This window comes from Mus musculus, chromosome 9 (genome assembly GCF_000001635.26).
Source record: "Mus musculus strain C57BL/6J chromosome 9, GRCm38.p6 C57BL/6J".
Taxonomy (NCBI): domain Eukaryota; kingdom Metazoa; phylum Chordata; class Mammalia; order Rodentia; family Muridae; genus Mus; species Mus musculus.
This window is the reverse complement of record NC_000075.6, coordinates 55,147,416-55,173,715: the sequence shown is the minus strand read 5'-3', so window position 1 is coordinate 55,173,715 and position 26,300 is coordinate 55,147,416. Positions and strand designations below refer to the sequence as shown.

The 26,300-nt window shown below is 41.5% G+C and overlaps 1 protein-coding gene across 4 annotated transcripts in view; it reads right to left on the bottom strand.

The window, feature by feature from the left end:
- Positions 1-24,347, bottom strand: part of Ube2q2 (ubiquitin-conjugating enzyme E2Q family member 2) — a 58,161-nt gene extending 33,814 nt beyond the window's left edge. Inside the window, exons 1-3 of one of the 4 annotated variants that reach the window (NM_180600.3) lie at positions 23,890-24,347; positions 10,647-10,748; positions 5,409-5,513 (exon numbers count right to left, since the gene is read on the bottom strand). In NM_180600.3, coding sequence (NP_850931.2) covers positions 5,409-5,513; positions 10,647-10,748; positions 23,890-24,081 — 399 coding nt within the window. In that variant the 5' untranslated portion in view covers positions 24,082-24,347. The other 3 variants (NM_001346658.1, NM_001346657.1, XM_030244003.1) reach the window with 3 other exon arrangements.
- Positions 24,348-26,300: the final 1,953 nt, after the last annotated feature.

The window sequence follows — 26,300 nt, the reverse complement described above, 5'->3', positions numbered from 1 at the left end:
TGCACCCGCAAAACAAGAACAAGTTACTATAAAAAGGGCAAGACAGCTCTAGGAAATAAGAAACATTTGAAGGAAAAAAAAAAAAAAAAGAAAGAAACATTTGAAGAAAAACAGTAAAAGAAAAAAAAAACCCAGCAGTCTCCTCTGAACAAAGCATTCAAAGGACCTGGAAGACAGGAACACAAAGGTCTAACATTCATCTGGAGAACAAGAGGAAAAATATGCAAGGCAAAGAGCATGGTGGCAAGCTCTGCGAGGAGTTTAGGATAGTAAGTGTTTCTGGCTACCCCCAAAGAAATACTGAGAAACAAAACAGAGACCACAGTTACAGAGAAAAATCAGACAGGAAAATGAAATACACAGAAAGAGGAATCACACAGCCACTGGAGTTGTATCTATTAACACTAAATGTAACACCCACTAAGGAACTTAGAACTCTGGAACTGGCACCATTCAGTCAGAAGCTCTGTACGTGTACACACTTGTATATGTGGGTTCTCCGCACCAACACACTTTCCATGCTAAAAACAGACACCAAGTATACAACACTCTCCATGCATACCATACCTATCTCCATAAACCAAACCTTTCTAGGAAATCAAGACGAGAGTACACTCTGGAGGGATCCCCCAGGGAGTAGCAGTAACAGCACTGACAGCAGCGGGTCAGTCCATCACTTGCAAGGTCACATGTACTGACAAAAACAAGAGTAACCCAAAGTCACCTGAAAAGTATTGTACCGTTCTGTCTAGATAACTCTTAGGTCTGAGAGAGAGAGAGAGATAATCCTAGCAAAGCAACCCCCTAAGTATGTACCCCAGAGAAATGACTGCACAAGAGTATCCAGAAATACAAACAAGAAAATCCACAGTAGGACTCTTAACAGAAATACAAACCAAACAAAAAGATCAAAAAACTAGAAACAGCCTACCATTATCTATCAACACTCAAGTGGAAAATGGGCATTCTCATCTTTTTGAACAACGAAATGAACATAGCAATAAAAAAGGAACTGCAAAGAAAACATGCCAATATATATAGTGTGACTCTTAAAGCTCAATACAGGCAACACTAAACTATACAGAAGTAAGCACGCATGAAGGATAAAGTCAGAGGAAAGTAAGGACAGATGGCTAGCTATGAAGATCTAAAGGAGGGGCTCAGGCAGTAAACATGGGACCTGAATTCAGATCCTTAGTACCCATGTACAAGTCAGATATGGCAGATCCCTGGGGCTTGTTGGACAGCCAGCCTAGCCTACTGGATAAATTCCAGGGCAGAGAGAAACATTGTGAGGGCTGGAGAGACAGCAAAGCTTCCTAAGTCAGAACCTTGATGCAGAAGTGAAACAAGAGCCTAAAAAAGAAACAAAACCATTCAACAACCTTAGACTCTAAGTGAAAACAAAAAATTACCACATCTATCCTAACAATATTAATTACCAAAACACAAAGGATGATTCAAAATCAGGCCATTTTTCTTACATAATTCACAAATTAACTTGGATATCTACACTGTTGTCCAATCTACACCCAGGAAAAACAAGACAGACTTCAAGTTCAGGATATATTGTAAGTAAAAAACAAAACCATGGACCCTCTAGAAAATAAAACCTGAACAGTTAGAAAAATTAAACATTTTTCTCATCTTTCTTTAGGCTCCACTAAATTACAAAAGAATAAACATTTTATAAATACAAAAATTTGAAAAGCAAAAGGGACTTATGAGGAGCAATAAAACACCATTTCCATTAGATGACTGTAAATAGGAGCTGTGATCAGTGAAGCTCACAAGTGCAAGTACAGGTCAGGAGACAGCAGTGACCAAGGAGAGATCTGCAAAAAGCACCCTCAATTCAGAGGCTCCAGACTCAAGACACCAAATACACTGCAACAGGAGCAGCAGGCAGGATGGAAACCTACAGACTAACCAAAAGCCTGCCTGCAACACACACCACACAGCCCTCAAATGCTCTGCATTCCCCACCTCCTTAAGTAGAACCCAGGAGATTATCTGTCAGACAAAATGTCATCTGCAGAGAAACTGGAGCCATCTTTTACCCTGTACTAACAAGTGGAAAAGTAGGGGGAAGAGTGGTTGGGAATCAACATAAACTCCCCCTAAAGCTATCAGGTGACAAGTGTTGGCTACAAGGAACTCCACATCATTTATTTGGCACAAATGAAGAAAGGTATGTTTAAAAAACATCAAAATACAAATGAGTAAAGATAGGACACAAAAATACTTGAGAACAGGCTTTACAATATATACAAGACAAGATGAAACTGAGAAAATATATAGCAAATAAAAAAATACAGATGCTAAACAGGCCAAAGTGCCACAATAAGCTGGTTTATGATTCTACCACATCTATATGACCTGTACAGAATGCTAGGAAGAAGGGACAATCAGAGAGCTCTTAAGCTCAGGCTCACATTCCGAGACTGGACATGACTCCCTCCTCCAGATGAATCACACCACCAGGCTTAAAGCCTAGGACTCACAGCCCACAGTGAACCTGCGCTGGCTTGGAGAATGATTCAGCTCACAAACCCCTCACTGGCGTGCTCCAGGTTTAAGCCTTAAGAATGCCCAGCAACTTAAGCTGGGCATTGGTAGATAAAGGAGTTCAAGGCCAGCCTGATCTACAGAGTGAGTTGCCAAACAGCAAGGGCTACTACTCAGAGCAACCCTGTCCTGGAAAAAAAAAAATGCCCAGCAACTTCCCCTCTTGTATCCTTGAAGAGTTCTGACTGAAATTCTGAGGAAACAGAAGCCTTATGAAGAGGCCCTTCAGGATGATGTCATGTACAGAAAAAATGCCAGGCAAAGAAACACTAAAGATGCCAGATACATGAAGAGTGGGGGAAAAAGGAAGCCATGTGTGAACACTTGAGAGCTGTTCGAGATAAAGATCACACTAGTTGTCCACAGCCATACTATCGCGAGTGTGCACCTGACTGCACACAACAGTCACCAAATGAAACCAATAGATACTCAGCTAAGCCTAACTAATCCATCCAATCGCAACAATTACTATTTTAAGGCATTAAGATTTTTTTGTTTTAATCTTTTGAGACAGGGTCTCACAGTACAGCTTTGACTGGCTCCAAATTCAAGAGATGCGTCTGTTTCTACTTCTCAAGTGCCAGGATTAAAGGTGAGTACTACCATCCATCCCCAGCCTGTTTGGGGGTTCTGAGACTGAGTCTTCATTTGTAGGACAGGCTGGCCTCAGCCTCCCGTGTGCCACCACATCCAGCTCTAAGCCATTAAGTTCTGAGAAAATAGGGTAAACATATACAATAAAAACAAAACTTCAGGGCTAAAGAGATGGCTCAGTGGTTAAGAGCACTTGCTGCTCTTGTAGAAGCCTACTGTTTGATTGTTAGCACCTAATGGCAGCTAACAACATCTACTTCCAGGGACTACCAAGATTCTCTACTGTTGCATGTGGTGCACATACATGTAGGCAAAACACTCATACACATATTTTTTAAAACCTTAAAACTTATTATTGTCCGTGTGAAATAGAAAAAAGTTGACAGTACAGCAAAATTTTAAAAGAAAGAGAGAAAAGGTAAGTTGGTTCAGTGGATAAAGGTGCCTGTAGCCAAGCCTGACCACCTGGGTTTGATCCTGGGACTCAGATGGTGGAGAGAACCAATTCCTGCAAGTTGTTCTCTGACCTCCATAAAAGTGCCACCAACGTTCATACCAACACACACACACGCATATACAAATAAAAATAAAATAAAATTAAGAAAAAGAATATAATACAATAGATGTAAAGACTCAAACCAAGAGGTCTAAAAATCTAAAAGCAGCCCAGCATTGACGATACAGCCTGTAATTCTAGCATTCAGGATAAAGACAACCATCAGCCTCAGCTACATATGGTTTTTGAAATCTGCGCCTAAAGTGTACAAGACCATGTCTCCAAAACGTAAAAACAAAATTGAAAAGTCCAGTTAATAAACTCCAAAACAAACAAAATAGACAAGCAAAGTTAACACACAAAAATATGTACCAAAACTCAAGACTCAAATTTGGAAAGGGACACAGCCTTACTCAACGTCCAGCGCAATGAAAGAGAAAAGATCCTGAGTTAAGGACACTGCTGCAGTGCATTACACCAAAGAAAGCACAAATTCCCTGAAGCTTCCAAAGAAAAATCATACATAAGATTCCGGGTGGCATCAGCTTCAGCTACGCCACTGGCTAGAAGACAACAGCATAGTTATTTGAAATTCTTAGGCAAAAATTTCAGCCTAGATTTATTATTCACTCAAACACTGAGTGAAAGAGAACACAACAGCAGCTGATACTGAGGCCACACAACTCCCATGTACAGCACTGCGCACTGCTTTTAGAATACCTGCAGTGCTGACAAACCACTCCGACCGACTACTCTGTACAAGTGAGAAGTGGTCAAAGACTAGGAAGATGGCAACAAGAACCACATTTTGGAACCAGTGTGGGCGGGCTTGTTCTAACACCAACTCTGAACCAGGTTTTTCAAAAGCTAACTCAGGAAATATGCCATTCCTTCATGCTTCGGCCTTTATCCGACAGTGTAATAAATAGAGACGAACAAGAAAAAAGAAAGCCAATAGAGATGACATGAGATCCAGGAATCAATAGATTCGCTCTAGGATAGCAGAAAAGAAAAATCTCAAGGTGACAACTGTACAGGCCATCCGAGAACTCACAAAGACTAATTAATGCAGAAGAGACAGGGACTCCATAGACAGAGGATCCCAGAAAGAGCATGTGACATTTATAAACTGGGAAGTATTACTATAAAAAGAACCCTGAGAAGTAAAAGAATGCACAGGTATGGAAATGCCATAACAGAAAACATGGCTCCCCAAAGTCCTCACAGCACTGATCGTTCATGACTAAGCAATGCTTTAGAAGCAGTAGGTGGTTAAGTAGGTAGTTTATATAAGAGCTAAATCCTCATTTATTGTAATAAAAAGTCAGTTAACTAATAGCTAATTAGGTAAGTCTAAATGTCATGGATGATTGCTGAACTGGTGGAAATTTCCATGGCTTGGGAGAGCTAACTTTGCATTTCATCTTAAGAAGCACAGACAGACTTTTAGACATGGTACGTCAAAGGACTAAACTGACTAAACAACCAGTCAAAGAAGAAACACACAAATCATTTTGATTTTAACAAAAATCAAAATGGAGGGGTCGGAGAGCAGTGCTCACCTATTACAGTAAAATACAAACAACCCCAAGAAATGAAAAGCCTGTGTTAGCACCTAAAGCAAGGCAATTTACTAGGAACACAAAACTAACTTCCAAATAGGCTGTATAATAATTTTAAATTATCCTAGTTTAACTTTCAATTAAGACAATGAGTTCAGCTCTTCAACACTAGAGAACGTTTACTTTACCTGACCCGTGGGTAGTGGTTGATCTAGCATCTCAACATCCAGGTGCTTAGGAAGGTTATATAATCTGCAGAGGTCACATATCAACCACTTCAATTGCTGACGGAGCTACAAAACATATTTCAGTAAATAAGCATTATGTTAAAGAGCCCTTAGACGACATTGAATAATGCTACAACTACTGTTAGTCAATCCAGAAGGAAAGGAAAATGCGCTCCTGCTAACTGCAGCCCATAGATGGAAGCAGTCTCTGATACGTGTTAGAGCTGCTGGTGTAAGAAAATCACGATTTTAGAAAAGTTATTACAGCTTAGTATGTCCTTATAGCATGGTATCTAGTAGGTAACACCAACAAAAAGGCACAGAAGGAAGGGTCAGACACTGCCTAGTGTCTAGTTGCTAACTAATCTTAGAAACTTGCAGCTTTTTAAACAACAGAACATTAATGCATTCGTAAGACTACCAAAAAACTAAAGAAAGTGTTGCATATGGATTATAAAATTACATTTGCAACAATCAGATTCATTTAAAACCATAAGGCAATTGTGGCCTAGTAGACTCAGCCTAGAATAAATAACCTTGCATATACCTAAACCCTGGCTTTAGTCTCTGCCATCTGCAAAACAGAAATGAAGGCTGTCTCATGACAGTAAGGAGTAATTAAAATTAAGCCTCTCCAAAAGAAAAGAAAAAAAAATTAGCAAAACTGCCATATTAGAATAGCTGTTTAAATTTCCATTTTAAATTTTTGTAGGTATATTTACTTTAAGGAAGCAAACAAGGAAAACTGTGCAAACATACTTTTCATTATGTAGGGTTTTTCCTCAACATAAAAGATAAGCAATATTTAAGACTCAGATGGGAGCTGATAAGGCAACTTACTTCACTGGGCAGGAATAGTTAGCTCAGTGTCTCTGATGAAGAAAAGACATGAAGAAGAAGCAGGTTTATGGAGGACTAAGAAAACAGGAACAGGATTAGAATGGGTTAAGTCCAGCAAAGAACAAGCAAGCCCTTCCAAGTAGACATGAGGAAGGCTAAGCACTAAATTAGATCAAACAAATGCCCTCGTGCTCAAAGGGAAACAAAGGGCCGCCACGTCTGTGGATGTGTGTGTGTAGGTAGGTACTTCATGAGATGACAGGATGGCCAGGAAACAGCCCTGACCGCGGATCCCACCTCAGGACCCTGCAGCAGTGCTATAGGTCATAGCAGTATGATGGCTCCATACCAAGCCACAGGAAAAACAGGGAGTCTATTTTCCAGGAAGTTTAACTTTTAACACTTCCCTCCTCTTCAGGGACTGTGGAAGAAACTCAGATCACAGGGAGGGTCTAAACTATTTAGGTAAGTGAACAAGTTTTTGGTAGTTACTAGAGTTTATGGTTTGGGGAACAGAAGTATAAAAAAGAACTCTTAAGTTCCCAGGGCCAGGCACAGATGACCAGTATCATTGTTTCGTTTTCACGGAGAGAATTAGTGAGGGAAAACAAGATGGAGACAAATTGAAACTGACAAGCACATCCCATGGCACATCTAAGCAAGATCCCCTAGATAGAGAGGATCAATAACATAAGTGTATGGGTTTCAACCTCTGAAGATACATTCTGGCTAGAGATACAGATTTAGGGATCTCTGCAATAAATAAAGTATGACTTAAGTAATGAGAGTAAAAGAGCTTGCACAGAGAAAACACAGAATAAAAAGATAATAAAGAGACATACCAAGGAAGAGCATCTCAGAGGAGACCAAGACGAGATAGTAAGAGAGCCAAGGAATGGTGGTCTCATAGAGGTCCCCACTAGGTTATCAATTAGCACAGGACAGACAAACCTTGGCTTTGAATACACATCATTTATCACAGAGCTTCAGAGAAGTCAATCGATACTCTTAAAGTATTTTTCTGTGTTCTGTTAACAGCTTCCTACATTTACAGGAAGGAGAATGCAAGCACAGCTAAGCCATCATTAATATGTATTGTACAATACTGTATACAAAAGAGGACAGATTACACAATATTCTATGCCTTGTTTTTTACTTATATCTTGCAATGTGTACTATGGAAAAGGGCTGGCTGCATTCTTTTTTTACTAAGCTGGAGTAACTTAACCAGCTCTTTATTGGTGGGCATTAAGTAATACATGTTGATGGAACAAAATTTCAACCATGGAAAAATGCTTTAGTACTAAAAAGGAGCCACTGGACTGGACAGCTAAGAAATGTCTATACAACGGCAGATTCTCTACTCCAGTAAGTAAACTAAAAAGTCAAAACAAAACAAGGTTATTAGAAACCAGGCTATGAGAAATCGGCAGAGGCTATCTATCAGAGTGAAAGTGTATCTTTCCTTCAGGTAAATGTACTTACTTTCTATAATTAGATCCAATATAAGCCCTATTCCATTTAACTTGACACAGGTTTTTTTTTTGTTTGTTTTCTGTTTTTTGTTTTTTGGGGTTTTTTTTTAGTATCAGGGATTATACCTAGGACCCTGCACAAAGTAGGTGAGCATTCTCCCAATGAGTTATAGTTTCAACCCTATCTTCACTTCTGAGACAGGATCTCAATCTGTTGACCAGACTGGCCTTGACCTTGCAATATCCATGCCTTAACTCCAAGTAGCTGGGATTATGGGCCTGTGCCAGTAGGCCTAACTCATAAGCAATTTAAGGAGGAACAGCTAGAGAGCTATGTCTGTCTGTCTTTCCCATCACCAGTCTGCTGAAAATGAAACATGTACCTGTCTGGGTTTAATTACTCCGAGTTTCATGGCTCTTAAGATCTGGACTCTTTTACAAACTTTTGAAACTTATATTCTTCATTGTTTTAGAACTTCTTTACACTTATGGAGGTTGGGAGAGCGAGGGATGCCATGTGCCATGACAGTGTGGCAGTCAGAGGACAGCTGTAGGAAGAGTTCTCTCTCTCTCTCCCATGTGGGTCCTGGAGCCCAAGCTAGGTCATCAATCTTGAGGCAATGCTTTCATCTGCTGAGCCACTGCAGCAGCCCCAGTGTTCTTAATTTTAAGAACATGTTTAAACCATTTACCTTGACAAGACAAAGAGCTAAAGAGTCTAAGTTCCCAAAATGGCCAGTTCTAAAATTATCTATAGAAAGATTCTTCCTTCCTGGGTTAAAACGCCAGCTTTACTTATTCTAAATTGTCATTTGCATGGCTGTTTCTAAATTTCTATTGCCTGTTGGTCTAGTTCTAATAGTTAATATTTTATTTCATTTACTGTTTGGGCAAATTTTTTACCTTTTAAACTTTTGTATTTTATTACTTATTCTTGAGTCATTCTGACAATACCAGAAACAAATATGATGGCTCTCAGGCATGGCGGCATAGCCTATAATCCCAGTACTGGAAAGGCTAAGGCAAGAGGCTTGCAAGTTCCAGGACAGCCTGAACTATATAGCAAAACCCTGTCTTTAAACACCAAAATAAATAAATCATTTTCAGTGACACTGCATTAGATTTATAGATATTAGGACACAGGATAAGTGGCATTTGTCACACCTCAGACATCTGTCTGTCCACAGTATCTAAGTCTACATTCTTTGGTGCAAAATTTTGTTGTTTTCTTCATATAAGTCTCCCATATTTAAATTTACCCTAGGTGTTTAATTTGTTGCAATCATCAATAAAATATCATTGTATCTTCTATTTGGTAATAAGCAGCATTTGAGTTATTACAGATCTTCAACAAATTAATTGTTTTTCTCCAGCTCATTTTTTTTTGCAGTTTATATGAGTTTAAGAGGAGTATTTTTAAAAAATCATGACATCTACAAAGAACAATTATGTTCTATAAGGATTTACTAATATGGAAAAAACAGTAAGTTCAAAAGGGGTGTAAGATTACAGACATGACCCCAACTATCTAAAAACATATGAAATAGCATATGTATTTTCTAACAAAGAAAAAACTGCAGAAAATATCCATTATGTCAACAGTGGTTATATTAGGTAGAAAATTATAAGAAAGCTAAATGTCCTCTTTTTATCTACAACTTAATAGTTTTCTTACAATGGGTACTTAGATATTTACAATCAAAGAATAAAACATTTTAATATTTAAAAAAAGGAAAGGATACTTTTTATAAGATTTTTATTTTTTAATTGTGTGTAGTTTGTACCCCTGAGTACAGTGCCTATAGGGAACAGAGGCATCAGATCCCCAGAGCTAGAGTTACAGGTACTCGTAAGCTGTTGCAACTTGGGTGCTGGGAACAGACCTAAAGTCCTCTGTAAGAGCAGCAAGTGTCCTAAACTCCTGAGCCATCTTCCCAGCCTAGAAAGATACATCTCTTTACAAAGCACCCCCCTCTAACCCAGAGATAAATATTGCTTTCCAGGGTTTATCAAGGTCCCCATAAACCAACTGAAAGTACACAATGTTTATAGTTCTTTAACATGGAGCCCATTGTCACTGGTTCTACTTTACTAGCTACTATTAATCTCTTCATATGCAGTGTCCTGAAGAAAACATGTTTTTATACAGTTCAGAGATACCCACAGGCTTCTACTGGGAGTCTTGGAATGTATGCACAGGGGGATGACTATGGATCACAAACAAACCAACAAACCTTTTCAATAAATTTGGCTTTTACTGCAGACTTGTGGGCCTTAACTAGCAAAGGAATTCCCTAACACAAACACTGATGTTGGGCTGGAGAGATGGCTCAGTGGTTAAGAGCACTGACTGCTCTTCCAGAGGTCCCGAGTTCAATTCCCAGCAACCACATGGTGGCTCACAATCATCTGTAATGGGATCCGATGCCCTCTTCTGGTTGTGTGAAGACAGCTACAGTGTACTTATATATATAATTAAAAAAAAAAAAGTTAAAAAAAAATCCTGATGCTATCCTATGTTACCTCACTTACCATCTTTGTCCTTTCTCACCTCACCCAACAGTCTATCAAAAATGTTTGCTTTGTTTAATGGCAAGAATGAAGGGGGGAAAAAAGAACTTCAATTCCTAATGTAAATAGAATGTACATGTAGAAAGAGGGAGATGGACTTCAAAAGGTCTGTAACCTTGCTAAAATTGTCATTATTAATCATGCTATAACAACTTGTATTACGATCTTAGAAGGGATGGAAAATTATCAGGAAAAGGAAATAAATGGAGTAAATTTTAGTATGATAAATTTTTTATCATATAACTGCTTAATATTTAATGTTTCTGCATAAGACCATGAGAAGGAAAAAGGAAAGTCTGGTTCATCTCCTTACCGAACTGTTGTTCTTAGTATCTTCTAAGCGTTCCAGAACTGATGTCAGATTTGGGTCATCAGAGTCCACAAACCATATTGGTGAAGAAGATGGGTAAGATTCCTGTTACAAAGACAACTAGGTGAAACATATTACAAATAGACCAACCCAGAGATGCAACTAAACCATACCACTAAGGGGCAGGTAATTATGATCTGCATAAAGTTCATTAAAAGAAGAAAGGCAACATTGAAATTCATGTGGAGAGGGACCAGATTCCTCTGTGGAATTTAAAAATTAAAATTACTAAGTTTAACAACTTAATCTTGCGTAGTCCATGTTATACAATCTGTAAGTTTAAAAGCAGACAATAATACTTTAACCAATGAGCAAAATGATTAAAACCAAAATTATCTAAGGGGAGGAGATGTCAAGCACCACTGGAGACTTGCAACAACATGTCTATCATGACCCAAATTTTCTAGCTTTTACCTTTTGTTTTTCAGAGCTTTAAAATATGGAATCATAATAATCTCTCAAAGTGACATTAAAAAGAAAATCCCAACTTTAAAGTTCAGCCTAGATTTTGAACAGTAGCTTTGCCTTTTAATAATGCTACATTTCTAACTAGATACCTAGTCCTGAACTATAAAAAAATAATCCAAGGAACGTCTCCAAATCCTCACACATGCTAAACATTACGTACTTTTTCCAAGACCCTCTACTTACAGCGTTCTGGCCTTCAATGTAAAATAATTATAGAAACTTCTTCAAGGTTTTCTTTCTCCTTCACCTGTATAAAATTCACTACATTGAGCCAGGCTTGGGGGTGGCCACCTCAAAGGCTAGGTAGGAAGCCCGTGAGCTCGAGGGATAGGACAGACATAAAGGCCCTACCTCAAAAAGTAAGCTGGAGAGATGGACTGGTGGTTAGGAACATGGACTGTTTTTCCAGAGAACCTGAGTTCACTTCACCACAGCACCATGTCAGCAGGCTCACAACTCCCTGTAACTCCAGCTTTAGGGGATATGGCACCTCTAGGCCTGTACTCATTGTGTATAACACCACACACACACACACACACACACACACACACACACACACACACACACACACACACACAAATAATATCTAAAGGATGGACTAATCCATTTGTTTTTCCATCCCTTCTTAGACTGTAACAATGAATGTAGTTGATTTCTTTGTTTTATTTCTCTTTCGTTCTTTGAGATATAGTCTCACTATGTAGACTCAAATCTGCACATCCTCCTACCTCAGCCTCCTAAGTGCTAGGATTGCTAGCTGGCTTCAGAATATAATTTCTTGGAAACAGACACATTAAATAAGATTACCTTCATTTGATGCTGCCTAATCATTTTCTTAATGGTGGTAGTTTCTCCTGTTTTGTTTTTGGGGCTCTGAGGATCAAACATGAGGTCATGCATAGGTGCATGCTCTACCACTGAACTATACCAAAATCCTTAAAGACTGCTTTTTAACTATAACAGGTGCTAGGAGCAGAGTGAACGGCAGCACAGGGCTACCACAATCCTTAGATTTCACTTGCCACAGGGGTGGCCTTCTGAGTTAGCCTTTCTCCTAATATAGATATTTACAACATTTATCTGAAGAAAATGTCAATGGAGATCTCAACACTCTGCCAGGAAACCTCTAAGTTGGCCCCAGTTAATTCTCATGTCTTGGTATCACATGTCTTGTAAAAAATCCTGTTTCTTGGACTAAGCCACTCATGTCTAAATGCAGCAAAAGTACCAACACCACTTCTAAAATCGAGTTACAAAAAAGTTAAGATCTGTCTTGCTTATCTCCTGGTCTTGCAATTAATCCGGGTGAAGAAAATCAGCTGCCACCTATGGAGAACTCTGCATGGCAAGAAGTTGAAAAAGAACTCTAAAAATTAAACCAAGGTTCTCAGATTTGGCTAACATCCTATGAGAAGGATCCTGCCAACAACTATGAGAGAGACCTTGGAGGCGGTTCTCTCCCTTTCCATCCTTCTGACCACTGTAGCCTCCACCAACACTTTCCTGCACTGGGAAGACCACAGGTCAGAGAAACCAAGGTAAGTAAGTGGTACACAGACTCTGATCCACAGAAACCAAGAGTAACATTTGTTCTTAAAGGTTCTAAATTTAGGAGGCTGAAGCCATGGCTCGGTGAGTAGAGTACTCACTGCTCTTGTAGAGGAGCAGGGCCAGTTCCCAGCAACCACATGGCAGCTCACCACCAGCTCTAACTCCAGTTCCAGGAAATCCAACAACCTCTGGCTTCTGTAGGCTGCTGCACAGAGATGGTACACATAACTCATGAGAGCAAACATATACACATGTTTTAAAAAGTTCTAATGGCTTAGCAGTAAAGAATTGATTGCTGTTACAGGGGACCCAGATTTGGTGCTCACAAATACCTATAACTCCAGTTCTCGGGGATTTGATGCCCTCTTCTGACCTTTGCAGGCACTGCACACATGTGTGCACAGACATACATGTGGTCAAACACCTCTACACATAAGATAAATTAAGCAAAATAAGTAAGTTTCTAAGTTTTTGTTACAGAGAAATACATCTATTGCCAGTCAAACATGATAGAATTAAGTCAGGCAGTGGTCTACAAAGTGAGTTCCAGGACAGCCAGGGCTACACAGAGAAACCTATCTCGAAAAACCAAAAAAAAAAAAAAAAAAAAAAAAAAAACTCAAACATGATAGAATTACAATATCCTACCATAAAAAGAACTACTGAGAAATGCTACTAATAATATGCATCTTTTAAAACGAAGTGCTGTTGTTTTAAGTGAATTAAGGAAGCATTACATGCTCTTACTCACTAACAGGCATTTGTTGTTGTTGTTACTGTTGTTGTTCCTTTATTCTGATTTTTACTAGGAATCTGGGAAAAGACATCATTGGTAGATACTAGCTGATGAATATATTTAAGTAGTAGAAAACTGCACTACACAAATAGTTTTAAAGAACAATGTTCTTTAATGCCATATATAATCTCATTATATACATATATGGTGCATATATAATCCCCTCCACACACACGCACGCACACACACACACACACACACACACACATACACAAAACAGAACTAATAGCACAGAAACTAAAAATTTTTAAAACATTTTACTAAATCTTAAGGAAAAACTACAGAGATTAGTGGTCAGTAGTGGTGTCCATGTACCTGTCCAGCACTGGTTGGCTTATCTTTGTATTTCTTTCTTACTGGCTCCAAATCTCTTCACAGGCTGAAAGGTAAAGCACCTTCAGAATTAACCCCATTCTTAAAGAAAGGCACTTAGCAGGGTATCTTCATCTCCACATCCTTCATCCTAGCTTAGGAACCTACTGTCTGGGGTTTGCACTTGCTTTAGCTTTTACAAAATAAAAACCCATCTAGAAGCTCATCGTACAGACTTGTGTTTATCTAGTAAATATCTGCATGAAGAAACATGAGCTTAAAGAGGAATGAAGTGCTTTGCCCCATGTTAAGAGAAATTTAGGGAAGGGAAATCAGTTGCACTTGAGATCTGTATATATCTTAAATCCTGTACATGAAAAGGCAGGATAGGCAGCAAGTCTAAGCACTCATTTCAATGTTTCTCAAAGGCCTTGCACCCCTCAGTACAAGACTAAAATGTCAATGATCCTCTTCCTACTGAATTACTCTACTGGAAAGTGCTGCTACCTTCCCACAAGTGAAGGTCTTAACAGTGGTCTGCTGGAATCTTGCCCTGCTAGTGTTTAAATGAACCGAGCTGTGAAAAAGAAACCAGGCGTTCCTTCAGAATGCCAGTGATGTGCTGTCCCTTACACCGTATAAGCCTTTTTAATACTATGGTAATGGCGCGGGGAGCACACAGGAGTCACTGTAGCACACTTGAGAGTAGGCATGTGTGGCTCCATCTGAAATGAACTGACGTGAAATGAACTGACGTGAAATGAACTGACGTGAAATGAACTGACGTGAAACAGACACTTTTACTTGAAAGGATGACTGCAATGCTTATTCCAACCTGAGTTTCTGGAAGATGTTTTCTCAAAAATAAGAGACAGAGTGTCATTTTCAAAACAAAAGTCAGTATATTTCACCAATAATAAAAGTCAAACTTTAGAGAAAACCATTCAAACTTTGAAAGACTTGTACCCACTAGTGTGAGCCTGTAGCTTCAGAAAGTATTCTGAGGAGACTGGTAGTGAAATTGTATTTTGATGTTGGATAGTAAAACTTATCAATGTTTTAGAAGATTTATCAACTAAATATTTCCCAATGATCAATGCATGATGCTATAATATCATGCAAGAAAAAGATCAAGTTTTTGTAAAGTCTTCCCCCGCCGCCCCCCCCCCACTCACTCAAAAATATTCCCAGCTGGGAAGCAGCTCAGTGGTCAGAACACTTGCCTGCCATGCTGAAGGCCCTAGGTTCAGTTCCCAGCACTAAAGGACATTGAGAGTCCAATTATCTAAAGTGGCTATTGCTATTAAAATTAATTTTTTTCAACCAGATATCGAAGTTGGGTTTTGTTCACATTACTTCAATTAAAGCATCAAACAACTGGGCTGGAGGGATGACTCTGAGGTTAAGAGCATGACTACTCTTGCAGAGGACCTGGGTTCAATTCCCTGAACCCGCATGGTGGTTCATTTTCAGCAAATATAATAATACCTTCTCTTCCAGCCTCCACGGGCACCAGGCCATGCCCATGGTGCATAGACATACATAAGAGACAAAACATACACATAAAATACATTTTAGGCCAAGCGTAGTGGCGCACGCCTTTAATCCCAGCACTTGAGAGGCAGAGGCAGGCAAATTTCTGAGTTCGAGGCCAGCCTGGTCTATGAGTTCCTGGACAGTCAGGGCTACACAGAGAAACCCTGTCTCAAAAAACAAAAACAAAAGCAAAAACAAACAAAAATTTTTAGAATATATAGTTTTACAATCCATATACTATAAAAATGTTTTTTAAAAATATATTTTAAATACATAGAATTAGTATATATTGTAATACATATAAATATATTTAAGTATATATGTAAAAGTGCAGAAGCAAATGACAGAACAAGTATCAAAGAAACTTGCAGTATTAGTTATTAATGTTTTAAATATCTGTTTTAATTTTTAATGATAAATATCAAAGGTATAGCTGATAAAAATGAAGTTTCCTTAGACCTGTGATATATTTAAGAGTTTAAGTAAGTCCTGACTCCCAAAAATATTAAGAACTTTCCAACTTCTCTCCTGCCAAATCCCCTAGCCTTTCCTCCTGGGAAAAAAAAAAAAAAACACCTCCTTTTCTCCATTCTCCATTAACCTACATGTTCCTTTGGGGCTGGTTTTGATACCTCCCTCCCTTGACACAAAACCTGACCAAATACTGTGATGAAACACCATGATCAAAAGGGTTTATATGGATTACATATCCTGAGTTGTAGTCCACTGAAGGAAGCCAAGGCAGGAACTCAAACAGGACAAGAATCTGGGAGCAAGAGCTGATGCAGAGGATGTGGAGGGGTGCTACATATTGGTTTGCTCAGTCTGCTTCCTTATAGGACCACCAGCCCAGGATGACAACACCCACAATGAGCTGGGCCCTTCCCAACCAATCACTAAGAATATGCCCTACAGGCTTGCCTACAGTCCCATCTTATGTTTTCATTTGCTCAACTGAGGTTCCCTCTTTAGATAACTCTACCCTGTGTCAAGCTAATATGAAACTAGCCAGAACACATTCTAACCATTCCCAATAATGAGCTTTCAGGTGGGGGGAGCCACAAAGTCTTCTCTCTGACTGTCCTGTTGTGGGACAGTTGGGGTCGGTCACAGGTAAATTCTGGCTAGTGTGGAGTACTCAGCGTTCTGCGAGAACGCATGAGGTCAGAGGGCTATAGATAACTATACCTCCTGTCTTACTGTGGTGATCTCACTCAGTACCCAGTGCTAACATTTTTACCCATCTGATAAAACTGGAAGCTGAAAGCAAAGTTTCTATATAGTACAATATAATTTGTTCTACCTTCAGAAACCAAATCTGCAACAAGAATTAAAAGCAACCTATAGGAAAACTTCACGGGCATTTCCTATGTGCACTAGGATTCCATCTACTGATGCTCAGAGTGCTACTTAAAATAGGAAAACAGATGCAACAGCCACCTGCATGGCCAATATTAGGAGACAGAACTCGCTAGATGGATTTATCGTATCATAGAAGAGCAAACAACGAAAGATACAGAGTCACAACACTGTTAAGTGAGAAGAATATGACAAAACAATCCCATTTATCATTTTTCAAAATGGTAGCCAGATGTGATGGCATATGCCTTTAGCCCCAAAATTTAAGAGGCAGAGGAGGACTGTTCATTTAAGACCAGCCTGGTCTACACAGAGTTCCAGGACTTTACAGAAAGATCCTATCCCCAAAAAAGAAAAAAAAAAGGGGAGGGGGGGAACCGCATAAAACAGAGGGGAATAATGACTAGAAAGATACTAATCCAAAATTTATAGCAGTGAGTAGTATAATTAGAGAGGTTGTGTTGTTTTGTTTTGCTTCTCTGGTTTCTAAATTTTTCGCAACAATGTTTTGTTTTCAATATTACAAAATACATTCCACCACACTACTGGAAAAAACTTTCAACACAAACTCTGCATCATATTCGAAAAGTTGCTTAACTAGCTAAGGTAGAGAACAAATTACATATACTCAGAATATTTTTCTAAAATGAACTAAGGCAGATAAAATAATGAAATTGATCTGAATCAACTAGGCTGCAAATTCCCCTGGATGATTTCTGTAGCTCTGATTAGCCATTGTTTTTCATAATTATCTTTAGAAGCTATTAGAGACCACTATTACAAAAGCCTTGGGGTAGGGGCAAGCCTTGTTGTGTTTCTCTCCTGTAATGTTTTATAGTTAGCATTCTGTCTCTACTCCCTCCCTCGATTACCTGACACTTATCCAACACTACTCCTTGCCAGGTCTAAGTTTAACACTCCCACCCTGCAGACATCACCAAAAACTTACTAACGTATACCATCATTCATAAAAAGGAAACCCAAGCCTCTTCATAATCCCATTTCTCTCAAGAAAGTGCATTAAAATGGAGATAGAGAAGGACAGATAACCACATGGAATCTGACCCTGTATTATTAACTGGTCAAATAAATGAAAACAATGAGTCTTTCTAATCTGAAAGTACCATTTAGGATCTTAACACATCAGCGCTGTTATTTCCAACAGCTTCTCCATGAATTCAATTTGGAAAGGTAAGCTGTCACTGGAGAATAAGCTAAATAAAGATCCTTAGGCTCTGTGGTCATTTTGTTCATAATTTCCTTTGTACAACTTCAGCCGAATGACTTTGTATCAGTACACAGACTAGAAAAGCAAAGCATGAAGTTAACAGCATTGCCTTATTTGCCAAGAAAAGATGTTACAAAGCAGATAATTTATTTCCTTCCTTTGTACTGGGTCTTGCATACACTAGGCAAAGTGGAGTACTCTACCACTGAACTACCAGCTCAGAGTATTTTTAAGTAAAGGTTATCACTTTCCCATTTGTACAGTATAGTACAATACTGTTGACAAGAAGCTTTCCAATACATCCCAGGGCAAAGGGGGACTGTTTTATGAAGAAACAATAAAAGAAATTATTTAAGATCCTAAATATTAAGTAATGCTTAAAGTTCTCCCTCCCAGATTCAGTGCTAATATTTGTTAATTTAGTAGCTTGCTTTTGGGAAAGGTGTTTTTTAATAACAAAGAATAGAAATTAGCTAAACAAAAAGTATTTCATCAAAACTAGCCTGACAATCATTCATTAAGAAATAATTTATGTATACAAGTAACAAAGAATAAAGTTTCAATTTAATACCAATTTATACTTCCTGTGGGAGTTTTTTTGTTTCTTGTTTTTTGTTTTAACTCTAAAACAGCAACTTAGTACCAAGAGTCTCCAGGTGTTCCTGGGCATGTGAAAGAGAACACAGAGGGGAGAAAGGAGGATCAGGAGTTTCATTCACAAAGTAAGTTCATGGCTAGCCTGAACTATAATACATGAGACTCTAAAAAAATAGGTGGGGAGAACTGGGGGGGGGGGGGGGGGGATGGGCAGCTCAGTTGGTAACGTTTGCAAAAAGCACAAGAGCCTGAATTTGAATCTCAGAATGCACAGAGAGCCAATATAGTGGTACATTCATATAGTCCCAGTGCTGGGGAGACAGTGACTAGCCAGCTACCAAGGCCAATTATCTGGCCTTACAGTAGTGAAAATATTCTTTAAAAAAATTTTTAAAAAGGTAAAAGACCTTAAATGCATTAAAATGGAGATGGAGAAGGACAGACAACCACAAGGAGTCTGACCCTGTATTATTGACTGGTCAAATAAATGAAAACAATGAGACCTTGCCTCAAAAAAGCAGAAGACAAGAATAGTGGAGACTGACCTCTGACCTATACACACACACCATGGCTGATGCCTAACTATATGATGAACATGTACGCACACCAACAAAACTAAATAAAAAATTTAAAAACACAACGTATACAACTCCTAAGTATAAACACTCAAGGTTGGCCTCTGGTCTTCTTATAAACACATGTATGTCGTGCGTGCACGCACGCACGCACGCACGCACGTGCGCGCGCACACACAAACACACACACACACACACACACGAGAGAAAGAGAGACAGAGAGAGGAGGAAGAGAGAGAGAGAACGAAAAACAAGGGGGGGGGATAGCTCAGACTATAAAGTGCTTACTACACAAGCCTGACAACCTGAGCTTGTTTTTCAGAATCCATGTTTAAAATAGAAAGAAAGCCAGGCATGGTGGCACACTCTGTTAAGCCAAGTAGCAAGGAGGTAATGGCAGGCAGATGCCTGGGCCCACTGGCTATCCACCTAACCTAATTGATGAGCCCCAGGCCAATGAAACACCCTTTCTCAAAGGAAAAAAGGTAGATAGCTCCTGAAAAAGACCACCCAAAGCTGACTTCTGACCTCTACCTGTACCCACAAACACATATACCCACATGAACATGCACACACACTCTCTCTTAAAATTCCAACAAGTCTATACAAGAAGGAATGGAGCCAGATACATGGACTATAATCCCAGCACTCTAAGGATAGTCATGAAGTTTCAGGGCCAGTTTGGTCTGCAGAGTAAGCTCCAAGCCAGTCAAGGCAATACAGAGAGATCCTATCTCAACAAACCGTCCCCCACCCCCCAACCCCCCAAAAGGAGTAATGGAACTGCTACCTTAAGTATTTTTAAAATGACTAAAAAAAAAAAAAAGCCACATATTAGCTCCCAAAATGGCCATACTGGTTATTAAAATAAGCTGCTTTGCTTTGGACTGTGATTATAACAACTAGATGTTAGTGAAGACTGGCAACCAGGCCTGTTTACTGAAATGGAAAAAGCAATGCGTACGTTTATGTAACAGATAATCTTTCATGAGTCCACAGAAAACAAGAAATAAAGACTCTGTGAGCTTCATATTCGAGAGTACAACAAATTTATAAAACAGGATGGAAAAAATAAACCAAACCAGCCCACTTTCCCTGGCCCAGGAAAGCAGACACTCATGTTGTGGTTTTAATTCTGACACTGGTCTTCCTACAGATGTCCTATCAAATCTACAATGACCTTTTAAGTATCTCTTTACTGCCCATGATACTGTCTGAGAAATTCTTACCAGCTATCTTTCAAGGCAGGAAAACTTCCCTTCAAATATAACTACAACAGTGGCCATATAGTCAATAGAACAAGTATGAACTGAAAGAAAATATAAGGCACAAATTTATAATTATATAATATTCTGCCACTATTACAACTTGGAGAAAAGATAATCAGAATTATGAGTAAACATGGAAGAAAAAAAAAAGCAGAAATCACAAGAACTAAAAGGAAAAAGGGGAAATGTTATTATGAACTGCGCGTGACACAGAAAGTCTTAAAAGGCAATCAACCATAGAAAAGGCAGGCTGGGACAGGGCAGAGGCGAGAGGCAGGAGCTCGTCCCACTGAGGAAGAACAGCTGATATAGAAGGTTAGGAAGAAAGTGAGCAGTGTCCTCAGAGGACTATTCAGAAGCTGGTCCACAAGTACGATGCCATTCACATGTTGCTTGGGAGCTTGGAAACCTGGTGTACAGAGAGCTTAATAAATACTGCTATGTAAAGAGGAAAAGTTCAAGAACGACTTAAGCCCACTACACTAATGACCTACAACTTTGTGCAAAATAGCAGGTCACAAACCTAGTAGACCAGGCACTTGTATTTGAATTCCAACATTTTTCCCTTCTGAGCAAATTACACCTATAAAAGCAGGCCCTATACATTATCAAAACATATTTTAAAAGTATACCTTTTATACTCACATACTGAAATCTTTATAGAAAAAATTGTATGTCTAGACTACTCTTCAAATTAATCCAATAGGCATATACATGAAATAAGATTGGCCAAAAGTTTATCATAGCTGAGCCTGGGTGCACAATGTCTCTCTGTTCTGCTCTGTATATTTGTTAGTTTTCCACAATAAAGCTAACATACACACCTAGAGAATTTGTAATTGTCTTCTGATCGTGTCTGGCCACAATCATTAGTAGGTCAACTGTGATAATGCCTGCTAGCAGCACCACTGCACTAGCACACGTAAACACATCCTTCACCCAGTTTAGTAGTCTTTTCTTACTCCATCCCCATTGCCACTACCTAATCCTCACCAGCATTATCCTTTGTCTGACCTATTTGTCTTCAAAATGGTTCTCCCCATGGGATGCTGCTGGCACTTTAGGTCAGATAATTCTTTGACATGGCTGACTGCCTGCATCCCCTGGTAGTAAATGCCAGCACACCAACACCATCACCTAACACTCATGGGAATAACCAAAACCATACATTCATGCATTTTCTAATACCACACCACTGTAAAGAACTGGTAGTTCTGAAAGCAGACACCATTTCTCACCTTATCAACATAAGGGTGTGGCTTCCCAGTCTATAAATTGAGTGTCCTATCATGTAGGTCAGTTGTTCCTTTTCTTCCCATACCTCCAAGTTCTACCTGAATAACCCTCCAGCTGTCCAGGCCAGTCTACTTACCATCCTTTTCACTGACTACTACTTTCTGCCTTCCATATTTGGAAAATCTTCACCAGCCTACAAGCCTGGACTTTTCAAGTCTTAGCATTAACTGTCCACTCCTACGAAATCATCCTTCTCAAGAGTCGGTATTTCATCTGGGTGGAGTTTCCTAGGTCTGGAACACCCTCGCTTATGCCAGCCTTCCAAAATTGTACTCACCCATTCAACTACTCAAAGCTTTCTCAGAGGCACACCTTCAGTTCCTGTCTTAGGGCTTCTATTGCTGTGATAAAACATCATGACTGAAAGCAAACTGGGAAAGGGCTTGGGGGATGGGAGAAGAGTAACTTCAGCTTCCAACTCTCAGGTCACACTCCATCACTGAGGTAAGTCAGGGCAAGACTCAAAGCAGGAACTGAAGCAGAAGTCAGGGGGTGAGGACACTTCTTACTTAGGTGGGGTTTTTTTGTTTGTTTGTTTGTTTGTTTTTTGTGAGTTTTTTTGTCTTGTTTTGTTGTTGTTTTCCAAGACAGGGTTTCTCTGTATAGCTCTGGCTGTCCTGGAAATCACTCTGTAGACCAGGCTGGCCTCAGAGACCCTCCCTCTGCCTCTGCCTCTCTGCCTCTCTGCCTCTCTGCCTCCCTCTCTGCCTGCCTCTCTGCCTCCCTCTCTGCCTCTCTGCCTATGCAGTGCTGATTAAAAAGCCCATACCCACCATCACAGAACCAACTACCCAGGGGTAAACCACCACAATTGGCTGAGCCCTTCCTCAATCATTAGTGAAGAAAATGCCCCATAGGCTGGCCTACAGGCCAATCTTGAGGTGTTATTTTTCTCAATTGAGGTTCCCTCTCTTATTACTTGTCAAGTTAACAGAAAACTAGTCAACACAGCTCCCTACGCAAAATTAGATGCTCCCTTTAGATTTCATAACATCAAAGTAGTTGTCGCAGCTATATAAAACGCTCCAAGAAGTCTGAGTTCTCTGTATAGGCACTGGCCTGCCAAGTTCTCAAACACTAGTACCCACAACAGCTTAACAAGATATTCAGAAAGTGAATTCCCTCCTCACTAAAGCACACTGCTGCAGTTTTTTCTTTTGCCAGATATAGCAGTACCTAATAGTACTAACACTATCCACCTTCTCCAATAGAGTTTGATAACTATCATAAAGTTAAGGCCTTTGAAATTCCCACCACACTTGGGGTTATCTATTGGCTGACTTAACAGAAGGAATCTTAGCCATATAAAAACTACCACCTTAACTCCAGTTGTAATAAGGTGTATTTTCTGCACATGAGATCAATTTCACAATGAACAGTCAGCCTCATAATACACTTCGATAGGGGGGGGGGGGAGAGAGTTCACTTACAATCTGATAATTTTACCAACTGAATGTTTCTAAAGAGCATTTCCCTTAAACAGAAAAGTAACTTCCCACGTGTTTCTCCAGCCTTCCAATCCCACTTGATCTTCCCCGGTAATAAACTGCGAAGCATCTCCTTTCCCCTCCTGGTAACGTCCAGGCTTCCGCACAGGGCACAGGTGGGACAGCTTGCACACTCACCACACCACCTGCCGCGTGGAAGGTTCCATGAGCTTTTCCAAAACACGTAAGCGCAAAGCCAGGTCAGGGCTAAACGATGGTTCCACACCATCCCCCGGGGTTGCGTCCTAAACTTTTTCCTTAAATACGTAGGCTTTCAGTGTTCGTTTGTCCTCGGAGACCAAAACACAAACGAGAACTGGTTGAACAAGCAAGGACGTGGGTTTTGGAACCCGATGGGAAAACGAGTAGCTAAAACAGATACTTGAGAGCCTTTCCACCTGAGCGACTGACAGGAGCCCACGGACGAGCCGCGGTCCCCAGAGCAGGCCGGCTGCGGGCGGCCATGGCGACCTCGGGGCCCGACGGGGGCCGCGAGGGGCCAACAGAGCAAAGCCGGCCCGCGCCGTGCTGCGACGCGCCTCCACCTCCTCCCGACCAGGCAGCCCGAGCTCCCGGCCGGGCCCAGGGCCCAGCCGCCAACCGGCCGTGCCCGGGACACCGGGGGTCTCCCGGGCAGGCGCCCTTTGTCCCGGGACTGCGGCGCCCAGGTCCGCCCCCGCCCGGCCCCGAGGGGCTACGACCCGGCGCCTCACCGTGATGTTGCAGTGAAGTGTGAGCGGCGGCGGCGGCGAAAGCGAGCTGCCCGGCGGTGGTGGCGGCGGCGGCACCAGGAACTGGCAGTGCAGCTCGTCCAGCTTCCAGCTGACGATGCGGAATCGCTCGTGGTTCTTGTCGAAGATGGACGCCAGGAACTTCAGCTCGGCCTTGAGCCCTGACACGGACATCTTCCCCTCATCTCCAGCGGGAGGGGTGAGGAAAGGGAGCCGGGGCCGGGAGCCGCCGTCACGGCCGCGACCGCCCCGCGGGGCCGGCCCGGGCCGCGCTCTCGCGGCTCCGCCTCTCCCCGCCGCCGCGACCCGCGTCCGAGCGCGGCTGGAAAATGGCGAGGAGCGCGAGGCCTCGGCGGGCGGGCGTGCGAGCGAGGGAGCGAGCGAGCGTGCGGGAGCCGGGCCGGCTGCTGCCTTTGTAACCGACTCCACCCGCAGGAGGCGGTGGCCCCGCGGCTTAAAAGGGCAACAGCGACGCCGCCCCCACCGCCGCCTGGGAGAGGGCTGCCCCCGCCCCGGCGCGCGCCCGCGAGCTCCGCGCGCGCTCCCGACCGCCCCCTCCTCTCATGACCCAGCCCCTTTCCGCCCCACACCGGGGCTCCGCGCCCAGCACCCGCCGCTCGCCCCGAGGATTTGGGCCGGCGGCACCGCACGAGGATGAACCTGAGCTCCCCTGCGCGCCTCTGCGCTGCACCGGGGCCTCTGGCCAGACACGTGCGCGGCCTATCGCGCCGGCCACGTCGGCTCGGGTAGGAAACGCGCGGGCCCCTGGAGGTTGCTCCTCCGCGTGGTTGTCCACCGGCCACCCACTCACCTGGCCTGGGCGCGGCCGGGATGGGGAGATGAGAGGTGTGCGCCTAGCACCTTCACGTATGTTGCTCTCGCTCCGCGCTGAACCACCCACCACTTTTCTAAGTGTGACTCCCGAAAGGTCCTTCTCTCCAGACTTGTACTCCCTCCTTCGCTCCCATTTGCCGAAGACGATGATAGAGCCTGCCAGCTTCTTCCCATCATCATTTCAATCTTTCACGTAAACATTTATGTGCTCGCGCTAATGTGGATACTCTGCGTCCTGAGTTTCTGCTGGACTTCCCAGAATGGACCATGTTTGTTGAAGTCACATCTCAAATGTGTCAGACTGATCCTTCCTGACCAACTAAGCTAAAGTAACCATGTAGATACCATGTATCCCTTTCCTAGGTTAACTTATTGCTTCTTTCTGTTGTCTCTGCTTAACACTGAAATCTCATTCAGAGAAGCACCCCTAGGATTGAGGGGAGGAAAAGCCTAATGACACCTGTGTCATTTAATAAATTCTTGCTCTTACCTGATTCCCCAGCACTTAACACAATTCTGGAATAACCTAGGTTCGTTCACAAATAACTAGAGGACTACATTTTTCCAGAGGCAAGACCAACTTTCTAGACATGTCACCTATGTAGTACCCAGGGTTCCTAGCTTAGTAAGGCTCCCGGGCCTGGTTTAGTGCCCTGCTGTCACCATCTTGAAATTCTTTTATTATTATTATTGGTTTGTTTTTGAGACAGGGTTTCACTATGTAGCCCTGGCTGTCCTAAAACGCACTCTCTGTAGACCAGTCTGGCCTCGAACTCACAGAGATCGGACTGTCTGCCTTCTGAATGCTGAGGTTAAAGGCCTGCACCACCGCCAGACTAGGAATGCATTCGTTTGTTTTTGGAAATAGGCTCACTATGTAGCAGTGGCTGTCCTTGAACTCACTATGTAGACCAGGATGGCCTTAAACTCACAGAGATCCAGCTGCCTCTGTCTCTTGAGTGCTAGGATTAAAGGCATATACTACTAGGCTTTGAAATTCTTATATTCTGTGAGGGAACCTGCTTTCTCCCTTTACACTGGTCTTGAGGTACCTGATTCTGACCTCCTAAAATTACAACAGAACAACATGGGGAGACATTGTTTGGGGTTTTTGTTGTTGGGGTTTTTTTGGTGTTTGTTTGTTTTGTTTTGTTTTCATTTGTGAGGTACCATGTTATGGTGAGTCTTAGCTTTCAGAAGGGGCCCAGATTCCACTGAGAACCCAAGAAAAGTTGCAACTTATCTTTCCAGAAAAATACTTTCACCAATAAACCTTGTACTTAATGGAGATTTACAGTTGCAGCACCGTATACCTGGGCCTCGAGCTAGAAGTAAGGCACTGCACAGGCGTGACTGCTGCCCTAAGCACAGATGTGACCAGTCATTTCCTTTTTCTGGTCCCTGGTACTCAGGAGCCTAACAGACATAGCTGCTCTAAACAAAGATTGGCAAAAAAAAAAAAAAAAAAAAAAAAAGGGCAGGGGGCATTCTGGTCAGAACTGGGTCTCATGGAACAGGTTTCAGTTGATTATCTCTAAATGCTATAAGATGATAAAAAG